The following is a 20473-nucleotide window of genomic DNA, read 5'->3' as shown; positions in this document are numbered from 1 at the left end:
AGAAACGCATTACTGCTTCACGGCAGAAATAGGCGGGGTGATGGTACCTACTCGTGCGAACTCACAAGAGGTCCTACCACCAGTGAAACTTCGAGATCTGTTACCACCTAATAAGTACCAAGTGGTCGCAGCACAACAACACTAACACATCAGTACGTCAATAGCCAGTCAAATAAGTCAACTTGAGAAAAATTCAATATATGTATCTATCTATCTATTATATAAAAATGAATTGCTGTTCGTTAGTCTCGCTAAAACTCGAGAACGGGTTCACCGATTTGGCTAATTTTGGTCTTGAATTATTTGTTAAAAGAAGGTTTAAAAGGTAGATAAATGAATAAAAATGTTCGGAATTGAATAAAAATAACAATTTTGTTTTTCTTCTGATGTGTCCTCCGTCGGACGGATTCCTTTTCTTTGTTTTAAATTTATTTTATACAAAAGTTTAGGTATTTTATTTATAGATTGAGGCACTACGAAGTCTGCCGGGTCAGCTAGTTTTTTATAAAAATTTAAACTTGATTATCGGGTTAAATAAAACAACATGAATTTAAAGAGAATTTGTGATTTATTTACTAGACAGGTTTTCATTACATTTATTATAATTATATTAATTACGTACAAAAAATAAAGGGGTATAAATATATCTCTGAAAATGTAACAAGATAACGTAAGTGTATGCGAACTAGACGTGGTCAGTCGGGTAGGATTGAAAGATCTACGAGGGTAGGTAACTACTGCGGGGCGCGGCGGCGGCGCACCCGTCGACCGCACAGCAGACGCTGAAACGCGTGTCTAAACTCGGGACTGAACACCGTATATATTACAGGATTCAAAGTAGAATTGAAATATCCAAGCCAGAGAGACAGCGAAGTCAGCACGGGACTCACTTCACAATCACACGTCGGAACGAGAATCGCTAACACGAAGAAAGGAAGCCAGCATGCCACAAAGGCTCCAGTGATTATAGCTAATGTCTTAGCCGCTTTTCTTTCCCGTTTAGAGTCAGCGGCTTCTTTGGGCTTGCGACGCACGAGCGACGGATAGTATGCCGCTGCTACAGCACCGTAACCCGTGGTCGGCGGATCTGCCTCGAGGCCGTTGGCACAAGATTGTTTTTCGGGGCTCGTGTTGTTCGATGAAACATTCGTGAAACCGGTCGTGGTCGTTTCAGATATCGTTGGAAGAGGTCGTCCGATAACGGCGACGACTGCCGCCGCAATACCTCCGCTGCCCCCGGCGGCGACCAGTGCTCCGCCGGCAGGCACGGGCGGGGGTCCAACTCCGCCGCGGGCTGTAGCTCCACGTCTTCGACGTATTCTTTTCCTAGCGGTTTGATATATCCGCCAGTATAAAATTAAAATAATCAGAACCGGCACATAGAATGATGAAGCCGTCGCAAAAATCTGGTATCCAACGTCTTGACTGACCACGCATCTAAGATCTTCGGATACGCGTCGGTTCCAGTCCGGATCTTTCCATCCCAACAACGGAGCTATGCACACAAAAAAACTAACAGTCCATACACAGGCGATCATCATACCCACCCGCTTAGCTGTACGGGCGTGTATGTAGTCAATGTTGGTCACAGCCCAGTACCTAAAACAATGATAGGAAGTTAAGATTAGCGAAATATTTTCTAAAGTCTACAGTTATTCAGTGTTTGAAAGTGCGTACCTGTCGAGTGCAATAGCGACTAGATGTAGGATAGAAGCAGTACAACACAGGACATCGCCTGAAGTCCACATATCGCAAAGTTCTGGTCCGAGGGTCCATCTTTGCGCGACTTCGTATACCGCGCCGAGGGGCATCACCAAACAGGCCACTAGCAAGTCAGCCACGGCCAAGGACAGGATCAGATTGTTGGCCGCACTACGGAGGTGTCTCTCTAACAATATTGCAGCTATCACGAACACATTACCTGCAAATTATATGTATTAAACTGAGTTACGAAATATAAAAATTAACGTTTAATGTTAGCGCTTTAAATTTCACTCTTTTTCCCTACCTATTCGCTGGTAGCCGAGAGAGTTAAGGGTCTATTCTAGCTACGCGCAAACGGGTAGGTAAGCCAGACGGACTCAGCCGGAGAGAATTTGCTAACATTAACCCTAGGCAGAGCAGTATAAAGCAGAATCTACCACCGGATCAGACTCGTGATCCACTAACAAAATTTCTCTGTTACAACCAAAGTTTTATATACGAACCAGCTGTATCCGTTTGCTTCGCTGGCCATTTAAAATTAACATTATTATTTTTCACCCCCACAAAGATTCTCATCATTAATGCCCCCGCAACTGGTGTAGCGAGTCCAACACTCATATAAATATTAACCTATCCATTAAGTACATGTATTTTCTACATGGACACCAAGTTTCAAGTCGATCGGATGCATGGTTCAGTAGTTATAACGGAACATCCATAAAAACCACTGTAGATTTATATATTAGTATAGATATAGATGAAAACTATACCGACTACACGTTATACAGAAACAACTCATGCGCAACCTGTCATATGTTGAAAGTACTGTCCGAAGCCTTCCGTGAAGTTCTAATAATAAAAGGCCTGTACAAAGTTTCAACTCTGATAAGCGACGCGTGAATACATAGAATACGAACAAACAAACAAACACAAATTCCGAATTCGTTATGTTAAAAGCTAAAATATTCTAAAGTATCAAATACCGTTGCTCTGCTATTACCGTCCGAATAAAATGTATTTCCTTCATCTTAGAAACCACTCTAACTGTTTTCCTTAGGGATTTTTAAAACTCACACACGCTTCGTATTTCTTATGTGTTAAGATCGGCTAAGGTCGATCTTTATTATTTGCGGAAAAGGATTATTGATAAATAGCTACGGTATATTTAAGATGTAACATCACATATCTACGAAATAAAAAATATATTTTTTTACTTATATTTAAAATATATTATGCATATATAAAATATATATATAAAATATTATTTAAAAATATATTATAAATATATTAGAGCCATACTTGCATCTGATCTGATGATATATGTACAAAGAGATAACGAAAAAACTTGTATCTTTTTTATTTCCTAAATAACTGATTCTCATTTAGAAAAAGAAGTAGAAACTTAGTTAAAACTTTTGAGAAATATTGAGTTATCAGAGACTATGGTCGATTTTTATGTATTCGCTCAAATGCTCTAATGCTCGTGAAATGGTTATTGAACTAACAAAAAAATATTTTTTGTGAATAAAGAATGGAGAAATCTCACTTTTTGCCATTTATAATATACTAGACGCGCACTTTCCTCGGGCTGCCCTTGAACCTTGCGCGGTTTTAGTTATTGGTTTAATTATTGTTTTAGTTATTGCGTAGTGGGGGTGTCAGGCTATTTTCGTTACGAAATTTCTGGACTCCGCTCTCAAGCCGCGCTCAAGGCCCGCGATAAAATCTATGCAATAGCTTAATAATGTGTTCTACAAAGTCATAGCACCTACATTATTTTATTCTATCATCAATAGTTTTCACAGGCCACGCGATGAAAAGAATATTTTAGGTACTTTTTTACACCTTGGGTTACATTATTGGAGTTTTAGTAAGGATCCCTAAATTTTTTTAATAAAGATTATAGCCTATGTCTCTCAGGAATAGTGTAGCTTTCAAACAGTGAAATAATTTTTCAAATCGGTTCAGTAGTTTCGGAGCCTATTCAATACAAACAAACAAACAAACAAAGCTTTCCTCTTTATAATATTATAGTATAGATACATTTAAGTAAATAAATAATACAGTTCACGTTCTGCTGACATCAAGTTTGGTCGAGATAACAAATTCGTTTCGACTACAATCATTGTCACTTGTCACTTTGAGTCACAATATAATACAGTTATTTTGTTAAGTTCACAGACAGAAACCTATTCAATGACAGCCTTTCATTTTGTATTAGGAGTTTTATTTATATTAAAGTGAACCCTATTTGCTTTGACTGCTTAATATGAAGTTTGGCTTGCCATTTTAAAGTACGTAAGAAACCTATAATTTACATTCCCTATTGTAATCTATTAAAAATCAATAACCGTAGAAACGTTCTAAAATGTAGGCAGCGGATGAACTGTGCTTTTCATATTGCTGATTAGTGAAGGTACCCAAGTACCACCATTTGGGATTTAAGATAACGTTTTTACGTATGGTAACAAAAAAAGATGTGTGGTATCGTGGGACTCCGGATAGGAACGGAGTTTCTTATTATAAAAATATTAATTTTAGGTTCAATTCGAGGTATAAAAAAAAACTGGAGGTTTCGCAACAACCCACGGTCTTGCGGTAGCGTGCGAACTTATTGTGCTTCATTCACGGTTGTTTGCATAAGAGTTAGTATATTGCGCAAACGAACGCTCTGAGATCGTGGTCAATGAATCATTAAAAAATATGTTATTTTTTGTACGTTATTACAAAGTTAAGTCGTACACTGTGTGCATTACTATAATAATAAAAATCTTACGTTACGGACGCTTTTTCCCGGCTAGGGTACCCCTCCGCATCGTCCCATAAGGAACATCGTTCCAAAAGTAGGGCTAAATTTAATTTGTTGTAATTTTGAAGTGAAATATTGAAAAGATTTCGTTTTACGAAAGCGAAATTTCACAAAATTCGGTATCAATCTGGAGGTTTATCCATAATAGTTTGAAATATTGATCTCTTTTACACCAGCCACGTACGAGATTGATTGCGGCCTGGCTCCAACCCGTTATGAGAAAGGTTGAAAGAAAAATCTGTTATAAGAATGGATGTTGTACGAGATCGAAAATTGGGTTAGGTTTATTTTCCTAAAATAATGTTGTTTCTTTTTTTTATTCGCTTTAGGAAACCGACTGTAGTGTTTTTTTAAATTGTTCTAGAAAAACGTTTTATCTTGGGATTTTATGTTATGAGCTCTGAAACAAATTATAACACATTCATGAAAATGCTTCCGTATCATAAAGTGCATCAGGGAAAAATAAAGAGTATTCGTTTATCTGTTGTAGTTTTGCTAAGGAGGCTATTGCTTATTCAGTTACCGGCTTTTGTTTAATTATATATTATACTTCTTAAATTAAACTGCTAATATGATATAAACAAACTATAATTCTGTTTATTTGCCCACAAAGAAATACACAGAGTAGCCTTCTTTTATTAAAATTCTAATTTCGGCTTGGTGATATATTTCGAACTTACCTATAAACCAACATCTCTTCGTTTCCAAATCAATATCTCCTTTGTGTATTTGTTAGAGATTTTAACATTTTGACTATTATGACGGTAATATGACGGTAATGTGCACGAAAATTATGTTGGTATCCAAACATAATTTTCGTGCACAAATCATACTTTTTGCAAATAGCAGATATTGGTTTGATACCAACAAAATGACGTCTAACACGCATTTAATACGCACTTAAACACATGAAACTACTTACTATCTAAATAAATTTTAATAAATTTAAATTAAAAATAGTGTAAAATAATGATTTTATTGTAAAAAAAGCGTGGGGTGCTTTTCAGGAAATTATCAAAATAACACTTCTTTCTACTCATATCTGGTCATAAAATATTTATAACTACTGATTTATTAAATTTTTTTTTCTATTTTTTACTTGGATTTTCTATGAAAGCGTATTTTGTTAGTTTTTTTAAACTATTATTTATATTTCAATCTTTAGTTGAACTTTCATTGTTTTAATTATTTTTTTTAATATTGATTTGTCATCGGTTTTTAATAAGTATACCAAATTTCGCGTCAATCCGACGTTTTGAAGGTGGTCAATATCATGTTCAAATATTCCGTTACATACTAACATACATACGTCTGAAGCTAATAAAAGCGTATTAAAATAGAATCAAATGTTACGTTACCAACAACAGTAGCTAAAATAAGTAAGCCGAGCACGACGGCTTTGGCTGCGGCGCGAACCAGGGCAGCGGGCGTGTCGAAGGGCGCGGATGCCTGCCACCAGGTTGTATTGGGCACCACAGTCACGTTCCAGTTCGGCTCCCATCCTGTGGAGTTCCATGAGCAGTTCTGCAACGGGAGGCGCAGGTACAGCGCTTCCCAATCTAGCTCCTCTTGCCCTTCCGCGCCCTCCATGCCCTTTCACCGTGCCTCCACCTCACCTACTAATGAAACAAACACACCTCATTTACTTATCCTTTTGTATTGCTTATTTGTATTAAACTTGAATCAAGGGCTTTGTAAATTTACGAATACAAATTTTAACAGCTGGTTTCTAATAATATATGAGATTTCTAACAATATAGCAGTGAATAATTATCATAAATGTATATTGCTTTATAAATAATACTATAGAGTAAGAAAACACATGGAGTGTCCATGAAATATTTCCAATGCCCAGACCATAAGACAAAAACCTTCTCAACATAAACTGGTGGTGGTAGATTATTAATTAGTTTACATGGGTCGCTACCACTATCATACTTATTTTTTGCCAAGAGGCCAACATATACTTGGTACATATACTTTGTACTGGTGGTAGGACCTCTTGTGAGTCCGCGCGGGTGGGTACCACCACCCTGCCTATTTCTGCCGTGAAGCAGTAATGCGTTTCGGTTTGAAGGGTGGGGCAGCCGTTGTAACTATACTTGAGACCTTAGAACTTATATCTCATGTTGGATGGCGCATTTACGTTGTGGATGTCTGTGGGCTCCAGTAACCACTTGACACCAGGTGGGCTGTAAGCTCGTCCACCCATCTAAGCAATAAAAAAAAAAAAAACGTTCCTATTTTAAAGACAAGGGACCTTACATGTTAACATACACCAATAATAAGTACGAAAATGTCAATATAGTTTTGCTAAGTTAATACTTTCTTGGGTGGCGTCCTATGTGACCGATCTGGACGTGAACTAGAAATGGCGTGACAGAGCGGTTCTTTTTATTTCAAATCCACCGGAGCTTCTTAATGAATTCGGCTTCTTTTTTTTCCTCCTACCTGTGCTGATGATAGCCTTGAGAGGCTATTTCAGCTTCGCCCTAACGTTTGTAGGTGAGCTCACGGGCTCAAACCGGAGAGTTTCTAACATTGACCCTAGCGACCCACTGAGAAGATCCGGCGAGAAACTCAGTGGGCTGTGTCTATGGGTTAGTTCGCTCGTCGAGCCCTTCGTCGCAAGTGACGGGTTCGACAAGGACGGTGACCGGAAATTCGGCTAATAACGCTATTAAGACATCAGATCGCGTTTGCTTTGGATTGCGTAGGTATGTCTCAGCGTTAGCGTTTCAAGTATCTTGTGCTTCATGAACCTGAATCCATCATTCATCGCCCATCATCAGTTCATGTTTATTAAGTTACTTATAACAATCACGATTTCTTACATAAATCATAGCATCAGAAATTCTAAATAATAAATAAATATAATAAATTTTAAAATCCCTAACATCTTCGGATTGAAATTAAATTTAGCGTACAATCTTCGAACTATGATAATGACAATAACGTGTTTTCCCAAGGTAATCCAAGATTTGACTTAACGTAGAAGGAATTCAAGACAGGAAGCCTGAGCCTAGATTCATTCCTATTAGTAATCAGAGCTGCTTACTGTCCGTGTTGTATTTTCGGAAGAAGTAGATCACAGCCCTCTCCAACATCGTAGCCTTTTGTTTACTGCGCACGTTCAATCTGTGGACAAATTATTTTCGTCTATTAGGTTTTTTAAAGATAAATATATGCGATTCTTACAATGCGACCAATGGTTACCAAGAAACGTTTTTAACTCATATCGATTCATTGTTTTTGTGTTGCTTCCACATTTTTAAATGCCGTAGTTCTTTACGTAACTATGAAGCACATTGAAAATTAGCAAACATGTATTTAATGACCGGCTTAGTAGCGCTGTCGGAACACCTAACCAGTCCAGAATGAATGAAGAATGTTTGCAACCAGAAAGCATGACTGCCTCGCGGCTGAAATAAGTAGCTTGGTATTAATATACTTATTTTTGTGGGCTAACACTGCGCTCTGTCATCAGTAAATGCCGATTGCTGATCACAGTATGGTGGTATGATGCTGTGTCCATTTCCCGCTAAATCTGTTAGTCACTTGTTTACGAAATCCACCGAAATTGGGCGGTGTTATTGTATACCGATTCCACACAGTGGCATGTTTTATTCACTATAAAAGAAACAATGTCTCAGTATGAAAATGTTGACAAAAAAAATAAATATAATACAGTGCGATAGCACTACTGACGCCGAAACTCTTTTCGAAAATTGTATAAATGAAAACGTAACAATTGCTATCATGCACAACGTTAAATATCAGTATATTAAAGTTTAAATGACATAGTACATCATCTACAATGTCAATTACTTAATAAAATTAGCTAATAGTAATCAGAATGAATGATGATGTAATCTACAATGACTCTACATACGTTCCGGGTACGATTTACATTACAATCTTGGTATTACATAAATAAGAAACAGTTGAGGGCGCAGTTCTGCTTCCGAGTAATGAGATCGCTGCTGATCATTGAACACCGATCAAGTTACACGATTGCGTTAGTTATTTATGTTTAATATATTTAATTAATGTACGGAGCATTGCGTTAACAAACCGGGTAATTTAATTCCGGTTACGAGTTTGCCATTTTAGCAAATTTTTAGTGTAGCTGTTTGAGGAAAGCTCAACTATGTCATTATAGGCTTTTCAAGCACTGGTCACGGTTCTCGTCGAACTGGTCGGTCATGACGAGTTCGACGTGTGAACTAGCACCGTAGACAAAATCCACTCGTCGGATCTTCTCAGTGGATCGCGATTCCGATCCGGTGGTAGATTCAACGAAGCACTACGGTCTAGCAGTACGACTAAGGTCAGTCTTGGCATTTTTTTCAGTTTGAGCCCAGAAGCTCCTTACCGGTCCTTGCGTAGAATAGCCCCTTAGGCTAGGTTAGGTAGGCAAAAAAGGCTCAACTATAGACAGTTAATTATAATAGAGCTTTGTTTAGTTAGTTATTTATAAACTATTAACTAGCTATTTTATGTTACAAATACAAACCGTACTATTATTTAATATGATTATTTTGTTGAACATCACGTTACTATTTAAGTCATTTAAAGTGTAAGAATTATTAAATTATTAAACACTAAATGCAAACGAATGTAATCAAACGTCTCGTTCACGAACGTGAAATAAATATTAACCCATATTATCAAACTTGCATTTAAAAAAAATTATAGTACACTGAAATAAGAATAAATGAATTCGGTATTCAAACAAAATGTTGTGTCAAAATTGCTTCATTGAACACGGAAACAAAAGGATAGATTATTTTATGTCATTGAGTGAATTGTACGTTCGAGTAAACAGGTTGCGGCAATCGAAACATTGTAAATAGCGTTTCATTCCTGTTTACAAGCCATTCTCGTGATGCTCAAATGTTTTGATCTTATCGTATCGACTTATTTGGTGTTCGTCTCGATTGTAGATTGTTTCCCACCCTTCAAACTGGATTGCATTACTGATTCGCGGCAGTAATGGGCAGGGTGGTGGTGCCTACCCGTGCAGACTAGGTGCTCCCGTGTGGTGATGCACAAAACGCCGTGATGCTTCGACTTTCGCAATGTAGGGGTGCAACGATTTTTTTTTTTCATTGCTTAGATAGGTGGACGAGCTCACAGCCCCCCTAATGTTAAGTGGTTACTGGGGCCCATAGACATCTACAACATAAATGCGCCACCCATCCTGAGATATAAGTTCTAAGATCTCAAGTATAGTTACAACGGCTGCCCCACCCTTCAAACCGAAACACATTACTGCTTCACGGCAGAAATAGGCAGGGTGGTGGTACCCACCCGCGCGGACTCACAAGAGGTCCTACCACCGGTGACCAGGGTAAGCCACTACCCAGTCTTGGTGTCATCCAAGCGCGGTAGCTAAAATATCAGCGGACCGTGCTGGATCCTTAGCCTCGAAAGCTTTCGTCGAAAGGTATCGTCGAGCGAAATCGGCTGCTTCAACCTTTGCCTGCACCTTGTAGTCTGGGCGAGTCGATGTTACTGTTAATTTTTTCATGTGTCATGCAATTTGAACCTTAAAACAAAGCGTTAAGTATTTTAACAAATAAAACACATTTTTCTGTGTGCCCATAACACTATTGCAGTGCCGATCGATAGGCGCTTCACGTCTACGCGCACTCTCTAATTTCAATTTCTATTGAACGGATGGAACCTATTTTTGTACGTTCGATAGGTTTAATTAAATACATTTTTATTTTATTGGTACTCCTTTAACATATTTTCCTCTTTACTTCAAGGACCTAAATTATATTTACGTTATTATGCGATTTAAAATGTATAGCGATAAACTGAATAACGTAATAATCAAAGGTAATAAATTTCATATCTCGATGGTTTCGACATCTGTCTTTTTGACCGCTTCAAATAAACTAGAATCAATGAACTCTTCTACATACATACATCATTGTTCTTGTTGTTATATTTTAAAAGTGCTGTTTGTTTGACAATAGGCGGGAAATGTCGAAATTAAATACAATCTCTTTGTGCGATAAAGGTACAACTGGGATGCGAGATCTCAGTCACATCCACAACGATGAGTCTCAGCCATCGGCTCAGTTCCAATTTGGTGCGAGTACTTCCCAAAACAAACATACTCGGACAGCATCCATACCAGCCGAAAGGTGAGGAGTACGCGGTCGTGATTGATCCAGTCCCGGAACACTGAGCGAATCGCCTCGATGGTTGGCACGCCGATCGATGGATTGGCCAGCCCTCACGGACCATGTTTATATGTAGTGTAGAATAACGTCTCGAGCACAGAGGTAAATTCTGCTAAATGTTAATCAGCAGCCTTTGCCTCCAGAACCTAAATTGGCGTCTCCAACAATACACATGTCGCTTACAAAGAATGGCTCCGTGCGGTGACGTATAAAGCTATCAATCGCATTACCCTCATATAGAAGCGGGATATCGTCAGGCCCCCGGTGTAGGGAAGAAGCCGACCGCCGGCCATTCGAAGCAGTCTTGCGAAGCGAGAGTTAAACTTCCAAGAGCTGTCTAGCATTAGGCCGAGGTAATTCAAAAGTACCCCGAATTCAATACGGACATCTCCAACGATGATGTAAGCATCCACGATGCTTTTAGGTCGATAAAACCACAGGGTCTGGGATTTTCTGAATCCCATGTTAAGGTCCAATCTTTTAATCCAACTTAAGACGAGTGCTGCCTCAACAGTAGTAAAACTGGCAGACTCGGGCTACTCCAGGATGTGATTGTACCAGATTCCTAGGTTGTCAGTCAGAGAAGTTAAAACCTAGTTAACGCATAATACTAATTGTATTTTAATGTAGAATGAACAGAAGTATTTTTCTGATCTTATTCAATTTTTGAAGCCAATTTAAAGCTTTACCCCGGGCGGTCACTATCAATCAATTAAATGTTATTTCTTTTGTGCTTAACACATAATACCAATAATAGTACTTCGCGTGATTGGTTCCGTTATTGTCTATCAACATCCCCGCCGCGAATCAAACAAATGTGTCGATGAGTGGATTGCGTGTGAATTTTCGATGATTAATTTGTTTTCTTTTTTTACTTCCTACATATTTTCACTTACTCGATTTCCTATATATTTTTTTTTATTGCCCTTGTAGGTAGATGAGTATACAGCCCACCTGAGTGAGCGGCTATCGTCGCTTATACACGTCAGCAATGCCAGGGGTACTTACAAGTCACTGCCTACCACTGAGTACTCTCCGTAAGCCTCATTTGAAGAAGGACATGTCATAGCAGTCGGGAAGCACCGTAGAGGAGAGTTCATTCCAAGGGAAAACTTACGTGGGAAAAAATATCTTTGGAAACGCACTGTGAATGAATGCAGTAGTTCTAGATAGTATAGGTGAACTCTTCTCATGCCTGCTTGCTTATTTATCTATTTGGTCTGAGCTATGTGATCTAAGTAATAAATAAAGATGCAAAATGAGTGATACTTTAATGCCCTTATTCCACATAATATGGGATAACGCGAAGAAGATGCCCTACCAGTGAATTCTGTGCACCGTATGCACACCGGTCGCGGTAGGGAGCCATATAATATGGTTCTAGTCGCTCTCCAGCCTACCCCCGAGGGTAAGAAAATCTTTAACACACAGACCGTCTGTAGGCTCTCTGGTATCGCTGTCGAAGTCCCCCATAAAAAAGGCACTCCTAGCCAGTGCCATAACTGTCAATTGTACGGGCACTCTTCCCGTAACTGTCACGCGCGCCCCCGATGCGTCAAATGTTTAGGCGATCACGCCACGGTCCTATGCACTCGCGATCAAAAAACCGCGACGGAACCGCCTAGCTGCGTCCTGTGTCGAACACAGGGTCACCCCGCAAATTACCGCGGATGCCCCCGAGCCCCTAAAATAAATCGCCGCGTCGCCCGCCAAAACCGCCTCCGAGCTTCCGGCCCAGACATCAAAGCCTCAGCACCCTCTGCGTCGCAGGCTAAGCCAGCGTTCGTTCCGGCGGCGGTGCCCAGTGTCTCGGCCTGGGCGAAACCGCTGCCGTACACGAACACGGCTACAACTCCCTCCTCCGCGATTCGTCCCGCCCCCTCGATTCGTCCCTCTCCCGCGACTTGCCCTCCGACCGCGTCCGAAAATCTCGCTTTAGCGATCGACTTCTTTCAGTCGATCAACTTTGAGCGCGTTAACGCTTTGGGCGACGCCATTCGCGCTGCCTCCACTGCACAACACTTTATCGCCGTTGTGCAGGAATACGCCGACGTATACGCGTCATTAAATACGTACGTCCTCCCCTCACTCCGCCGGTAATCAATGGCGTATATAAGTAGAATAAAGCCCCTATCCGTAACGATAGGATTTTTTAACGCTTACGGTCTCGCAAATCAACGTGATCAGGTTTCTGACTTTTTGCGTGACCATCAAATTGATATCTTTTTAGTGCAGGAGACCCTACTTAAGCCCGCGCGCCGTGACCCTAAAATCGCGAACTATAACATGGTCAGGAACGACAGGCTCTCTGCCCGTGGTGGTGATACCGTCATTTACTATAGAAGAGCCCTGCATTGCGTCCCGCTCAATCCTCCCGCGCTCGCTAATATCGAAGCATCAGTGTGCCGAATCTCACTGACGGGACACGCGCCGATCGTTATCGCGTCCGTTTATCTTCCACCGGATAAGATCGTTCTAAGCAGTGATATCGAGGCGCTGCTCGGTATGGGGAGCTCTGTCATTCTGGCGGGCGACCTAAATTGTAAACACATCAGGTAGAACTCACACACCACAACCCCGAATGGCAGGCGGCTTGACGCGTTAGTCGATGATCTCGCCTTCGATATCGTCGCTCCGCTAACCCCGACTCACTACCCGCTAAATATCGCGCATCGCCCGGATATACTCGACATAGCGTTATTAAAAAACGTAACTCTGCGCTTACACTCGATCGAAGTAGTTTCAGAGTTAGATTCAGACCACCGTCCCGTCGTTATGAAGCTCGGTCGCGCTCCCGATTCCGTTCCCGTCACGAGGACTGTGGTGGATTGGCACACGCTGGGCATCAGCCTGGCTGAATCTGATCCACCATCGCTCCCGTTTAACCCGGACTCTACCCCGTCTCCTCAGGATACCGCTGAAGCCATAGACATCTTAACGTCACACATCACCTCGACATTAGATAGGTCATCGAAACAAGTTGTAGCGGAGGACTTCCTTCACCGCTTCAAATTGTCCGACGATATTAGGGAACTCCTTAGAGCTAAGAACGCCTCGATACGCGCCTACGACAGGTATCCTACCGCGGAAAATCGTATTCGAATGCGTGCCCTACAACGCGACGTAAAGTCTCGCATCGCCGAAGTCCGAGATGCCAGATGGTCTGACTTCTTAGAAGGACTCGCGCCCTCCCAAAGGTCTTACTACCGCTTAGCTCGTACTCTCAAATCGGATACGGTAGTAACTATGCCCCCCCTCGTAGGCCCCTCAGGCCGACTCGCGGCGTTCGATGATGACGAAAAAGCAGAGCTGCTGGCCGATACATTGCAAACCCAGTGCACGCCCAGCACTCAATCCGTGGACCCTGTTCATGTAGAATTAGTAGACAGTGAGGTAGAACGCAGAGCCTCCTTGCCACCCTCGGATGCGTTACCACCCGTCACCCAGATAGAAGTTAAAGACTTGATCAAAGACCTACGTCCTCGCAAGGCTCCCGGTTCCGACGGTATATCTAACCGCGTTATTAAACTTCTACCCGTCCAACTCATCGTGATGTTGGCATCTATTTTCAATGCCGCTATGGCGAACTGTATCTTTCCCGCGGTGTGGAAAGAAGCGGACGTTATCGGCATACATAAACCCGGTAAACCAAAAAATCATCCGACGAGCTACCGCCCGATTAGCCTCCTCATGTCTCTAGGCAAACTGTATGAGCGTCTGCTCTACAAACGCCTCAGAGACTTCGTCTCATCCAAGGGCATTCTCATCGATGAACAATTCGGATTCCGTACAAATCACTCATGCGTTCAACAGGTGCACCGCCTCACGGAGCACATTCTTGTGGGGCTTAATCGACCAAAACCGTTATACACGGGAGCTCTCTTCTTCGACGTCGCAAAAGCGTTCGACAAAGTCTGGCACAACGGTTTGATTTTCAAACTATTCAACATGGGTGTGCCGGATAGTCTCGTGCTCATCATACGGGACTTCTTGTCGAACCGCTCTTTTCGATATCGAGTCGAGGGAACCCGCTCCTCCCCGCGACCTCTCACAGCTGGAGTCCCGCAAGGCTCTGTCCTCTCACCCCTCCTATTTAGCTTATTCATCAACGATATTCCCCGGTCGCCGCCGACCCATTTAGCTTTATTCGCCGACGACACGACTGTTTACTATTCTAGTAGAAATAAGTCCCTAATCGCGAAGAAGCTTCAGAGCGCAGCCCTAGCCCTAGGACAGTGGTTCCGAAAATGGCGCATAGACATCAACCCAGCGAAAAGTACTGCGGTGCTATTTCAGAGGGGAAGCTCCACACGGATTTCCTCCCGGATTAGGAGGAGGAATCTCACACCCCCGATTACTCTCTTTAGACAACCCATACCCTGGGCCAGGAAGGTCAAGTACCTGGGCGTTACCCTGGATGCATCGATGACATTCCGCCCGCATATAAAATCAGTCCGTGACCGTGCCGCGTTTATTCTCGGTAGACTCTACCCCATGATCTGTAAGCGGAGTAAAATGTCTCTTCGGAACAAGGTGACACTTTACAAAACTTGCATAAGGCCCGTCATGACTTACGCGAGTGTGGTGTTCGCTCACGCGGCCCGCACACACATAGACACCCTCCAATCCCTACAATCCCGCTTTTGCAGGTTAGCTGTCGGGGCTCCATGGTTCGTGAGGAACGTTGACCTACACGACGACCTGGGCCTCGAATCAATTCGGAAATACATGAAGTCAGCGTCGGAACGATACTTCGATAAGGCTATGCGTCATGATAATCGCCTTATCGTTGCCGCCGCTGACTACTCCCCGAATCCTGATCATGCAGGAGCCAGTCACCGTCGACGCCCTAGACACGTCCTTACGGATCCATCAGATCCAATAACCTTTGCATTAGATGCCTTCAGCTCTAATACTAGGGGCAGGCTTAGGGACCCCGGTAACCGTACTCGTCGAACTCGACAAAGAGGTCGACGTGCAACCTAACCCATGCATCAGCCCGCTGAGTTTCTCGCCGGATCTTCTCAGCGGGTCGCGATTCCGATCCGGTAGTAGATTCATTCGCGAAACAATTGCTCTTGAGTTGTTAGGTCTCCTTCGGAGGCGCTCGGACAGTTGTTAGCAAATCCCACCCCTCTTGGCTGAGCCTTTGCTCGCCCACCTGTCCTGGTGAAACTGGAAAGGCCTTCGGGCCACCAGTAAACTTTCAAGCATAAAAAAAAAAAAAAAAAAAAAAAAAAAAAAAAAAAAAAAAAAAAAAAAAAAAAAAAAAAAAAAAAAAAAAAAAAATGCCTTTAAGCATATTTTTTTTAGGAAAAAGGGATCTCTCTTGTCCGTCCTAACTTCACCGACCGAGCTCAAAGACTCAGCTGGGCGGGATCTTGTTTCGGGTTCCAAAACGATAAAGAAACAAATTACTACATAAAATGCTTCCCCGTGTCGCCTCACATCTACTGCATGCAACTGCAACTTATGAAGAACGCTCTCATTACTTACCAGCATCTATGTCTACGTCTAATAAAAAAGCCACTTCTTTCTAATATACGCTTCGGTAAAAAGGCCGACAAAGAAGTCTATTTAATCTGTAATCAGCAAAAATGTATGAATAGAAATATCAATGTGTTTTAGTATCACGACGAGCTTATCTGTTGCTGATATGTAATCTACAGCTGTAAGCCGACAAACGGTCAAGTTCAAAATTCATACGAACAAATGGCTCTCCGAATTATATGAACTAGTGAATGCTCAGTGATCAAAAACCGACTATAATCACTGATATCATAAGATTTAGATTCATTTTCTGTATTACTCTCTTTAATTGGGTTATTGAATAAATTTTTTCAAGGTAGTAAATAAAATATTTGACCACCCTGCCTATTTCTGCCGTGAAGCAGTAATGCGTTTCGGTTTGAAGGGTGGAGGCAGCCGTTGTAACTATACTGAGACCTTAGAACTTAAATCTCAAGGTGGGTGGCGCATTTACGTTGTAGATGTCTATGGGCTCCAGTAACCATTTAACAACAGGTGGGCTGTGAGCTCGTCCAACCATCGAAGAAAAAAAAAGTACATGAAGCTCACTATGATTCATATCGTAATGATTATTTCGTTAATTCCGCAACGCATTCCCATTGGAAGTTCCAAAATACAAGCATACTCATTGTTCTATACTCTTCGTATATACTGTGTTACTTATAATATTTTATATTCAAGTTTAACAATATTAGCTATGTGTATGTGCTTTACTATAATTCTCATATTGTATTTGTTATTTTAGCTGTTCTACACACACTCATCACTTTTAATTATTATTCTCATAATCCTCTCGCATGTCTGATGAAAGAGACTTCTTAAAGAAATAAGCAGTGCCTTTGTACATAATTTTCCTATTACTCTGTACTATGTCTTCTTTTTTGTGTGTTCATAAATAAATAAAATTTTGTCAAAGTACTCTCTCGATTATAATAAAAAAAATGGTGCGCGTGCAACTTGGTGCACGTGAAAGAAGTGAAACTTCTTTTGTGGTTTTTATTATTGTGGTTTTCTTAATTTTCCATCCTTAAATCAAATTTCTCCTATAATATGGAATGCTGTGTACAAGACAAACGACCTAGCTCGATTTGTCCTTTTCACTTCACGTTCACTCCGTTTCCACATTATAGTGGTTCACGAGACGCTCTCTCTATTTTCTCATTCTCGCTCGTCCTAAATTGTATTTTTTCTCTCAACTGTACCGAATCTGTTGCGGGTCAAATTTTACTTTCAACGCGCCTAAAGAAGTTTCACTTCAAAAATAAATTTTGATAAATTTGAATTAAAATTAGTGTAAGAAAAAATGATTTTATTGTAAAAAAAAGCGTGGGGTGCTTTTCAGAATATTATCAAAATAACTCTTCTACTCATATCTGTTCATAAAATATTTATAACTACTGATACCATGCACCCCACGCTTTTTTTTACAATGAAATCATTTTTTCGTACACTAATTTTAATTCAAATTTATTAAAATTTATTTTCTGTTTTTTAGTTGGATTTTCTATAAAAGCGTATTTCGTTAGTTTTTTTAAACTATTATTTATTTTTCATTTTGTAGTTCATTTCAACTTTTTCAATATTTTTTTTAATATTCGATTGTCAAAGGCCCTAAGTATACCAAATTTCGAGTTAATCCGACGTTTTGAAGGGGGTCAAAATCATGTTCAAAGATTCCGTTACATGCTAACATACTATAACATACATACGTCTGAAGCTAATAAAAGCGTATTAATTATTATTAACTCATATCTCTCAATCATGTCCCACTTAAACTAGCCTTTTGTACATATCATTAAATTTTGCCTTTATTTGTAAAACATCGGTGTACAATAAATAATAAATAAAAGGTAAATTTCAGCTGATCCGATGTTTCATGAGAATGGATGTCTGGATATCATGGCGGCATACAGTGTGTGTTAATCCATAAATTGCCCAATAATTCAAATTTTGTTCAGGCGAAAACGTTTAGCTGGTTTATTTAAGCGGGAAATTTATTTTGCAGATAGTTCGAAGCTTACAACAATGACCTTTGATACGACGCGATGTACACACGCTAAGCTCTTTGAGTACTAAATCCCGTTTATTTTGCACATCATGAGATCGTCTACATGATACTCTGCACTCTAGTTTAGAAATGGAGGATTTATAAAAAAATCAAAATAATTCGGTCGTAGAGCATGGAAAGGAATTTGCTTATATAATTATTATTATTGTGGTTGGTTACACTGGACGCAAACTAGATTAGTATGATAGAAGATAAGACGAGTCCACCTCAGACTGAGCTATTTTGCTATAAAGAACAATATCAGCTATCCTACGTCTTTCCTCCAGTGGAAGTATGTGATGCCTTCTACATCTCGTCTCGTAGTCGATTAGAACTAGATTAGTATACACAGGCTGTTTAAGGAAAAGGAAGGCTGCACCTGAATAAATATTCTGGAACTTCAGAATTAATGAAGTAATGGATTTAAGTATAATTGGCAATAAGAATAGATCAAAAGAATTTGGAGTGTTAGGCAACATCCGACCATGACGGTTCTTTGTATAAAGAGTTGTTGATTATAGTATTAATGAATCTAAAATAATAGGTTTATTTTCAAAATGAAGGAAAATGGCACAGCTTCGAAGAAAAAAAACATGCAATAAATCAGGCAAGTCCATTGTGACCAAACTTAGTTCGAGAATTTACTATGAAAAGAAAATAAGGTATTCACAAGTTTGTCTATTATTTCAAATTTTGGCTACAAGTAAAATATGGTAAAACTTAGAAACTTTTTTAAATAGCGTAAATCATGTCCAAATTTATGTGCTTTGTTGGTATACGATGTATGTGATTAGATGCATCTTCTATCAATTCTCTGTATATAAACTGTGTATTATGTTTAAAATATTATTCAACCTATAGTGTTCCAACCTAAACACTATTGCTGAACTGGGCTGAAATTGGGCTAAATTCACTACAATGTTTAGCTGAGTGCTTTGTGAAGCTGTGCTGAGTTCTCGAAGGTGTAAATCTCGTTAGCGCATTAAGCTTTAGTGATAAACCACAAGGCAAGCAGATTTATATTGTAGATTTTACTTGGTTCAAAATCTCTTGCTACTTGAAATTTTAATTAAGACTTAATATTGTTTAATACAGTGTATTTGGATTGTTAGTATGAGTAAAATTAGTATTGTGAAAAGAAACAAGCGTAGCTTTAAAAGTACGACTACGACGAAGATAAAAGTATTTTTAATATGCCTATCTAGACAGATCGTCTGTCGGATCATCTGAAACTATGCAAATAGTGAAACCCATTGAGACCACAACGTGACATCCCAATTCTGTTGGAATTTATTACCCCACTGTTGAAATTCGAAGGCTACATTGCTGTGCAGCATACAGAATAAGCACTATCAACACGTCCGAGTCAACACATACAATTTTCATATTTTGTGTCATTGCTAGATTTTTCTGCACCTTCATTGTATATTGTTTGCCACTTTGAAATCCTCCTGCTATAATTTAGAAAGGATTGTTAACTGATATTGATAGCATCAAATGTGATTTAATTGTGACTGACAGACACTATACTAGGCGAAATATTATTCAAGCAAAGTGCTTTCATGCGGATTAACTAAGTTATTCAGTTAGATCGAGGCCAACAAATTGATTGTGATCTAAACTGGGTTTCGAGCATTCCAAACAATATGATGTATGTTGCTCAGCTTGTGAAAATTAATTGATTGTTGCATTCCTAAAATTAGATCGATATGATTGGAAAAGATTTTAAAATCATGATGGATATCAGAATCCGTAATATTTTTGACTATTCAAATAATTTTATCCATAATGCGTTATAATTTCATTGAGCAAATTTTTTGTCAACAATAAAGACACTTTTATTTTTTTATACTTCTGCGACTTTTTTATACCTATTAAATACCAGTTTTTTTAGTATTGAAAAAATCCCCCAGTAGGATAAGTTCTAATTAAAAAAAATCAGTCCTTTTAATGCATTCATTTAAAAAACTTTTAGTGAAGCTTAGGTATCTATCACGATTTATACAACTTCCCAATACGTTACGAGACCCACCCATAAGACTCAAATTTCATGATGACAATCGTTCTAATTACTATCATTGTTATCCAGTTAAACATTATTAACTAAAATTATAAGAAAGTGAAAACGCGCATATTTTTTAAATATGACGTAAATGAGATACTGGCAGCGTTCCCCCTTTGAATAGC

The 20473-nt window shown here is 39.8% G+C and overlaps 1 protein-coding gene across 2 annotated transcripts in view; it reads right to left on the bottom strand.

Annotated features, from left to right (window-relative positions):
* Positions 1-549: 549 nt before the first annotated feature.
* The window catches only part of Ser-4 (serotonin receptor 4), a 52328-nt gene continuing 32404 nt past the window's right edge, over positions 550-20473 (bottom strand). The window contains exons 1-5 of one of the 2 annotated variants that reach the window (XM_062670343.1): positions 16207-16267; positions 7572-7651; positions 5872-6132; positions 1678-1921; positions 550-1599 (exon numbers count right to left, since the gene is read on the bottom strand). In XM_062670343.1, the coding sequence (XP_062526327.1) occupies positions 735-1599; positions 1678-1921; positions 5872-6103 (1341 nt within the window). In that variant the 5' untranslated portion in view covers positions 6104-6132; positions 7572-7651; positions 16207-16267 and the 3' untranslated portion in view covers positions 550-734. 2 annotated transcript variants of the gene reach the window in all.

Source organism: Bombyx mori, chromosome 10 (assembly GCF_030269925.1).
Source record: "Bombyx mori chromosome 10, ASM3026992v2".
NCBI lineage: Eukaryota > Metazoa > Arthropoda > Insecta > Lepidoptera > Bombycidae > Bombyx > Bombyx mori.
The sequence above is the reverse complement of the archived record's forward strand: the minus strand, read 5'-3'. Positions and strand labels throughout refer to the sequence as shown.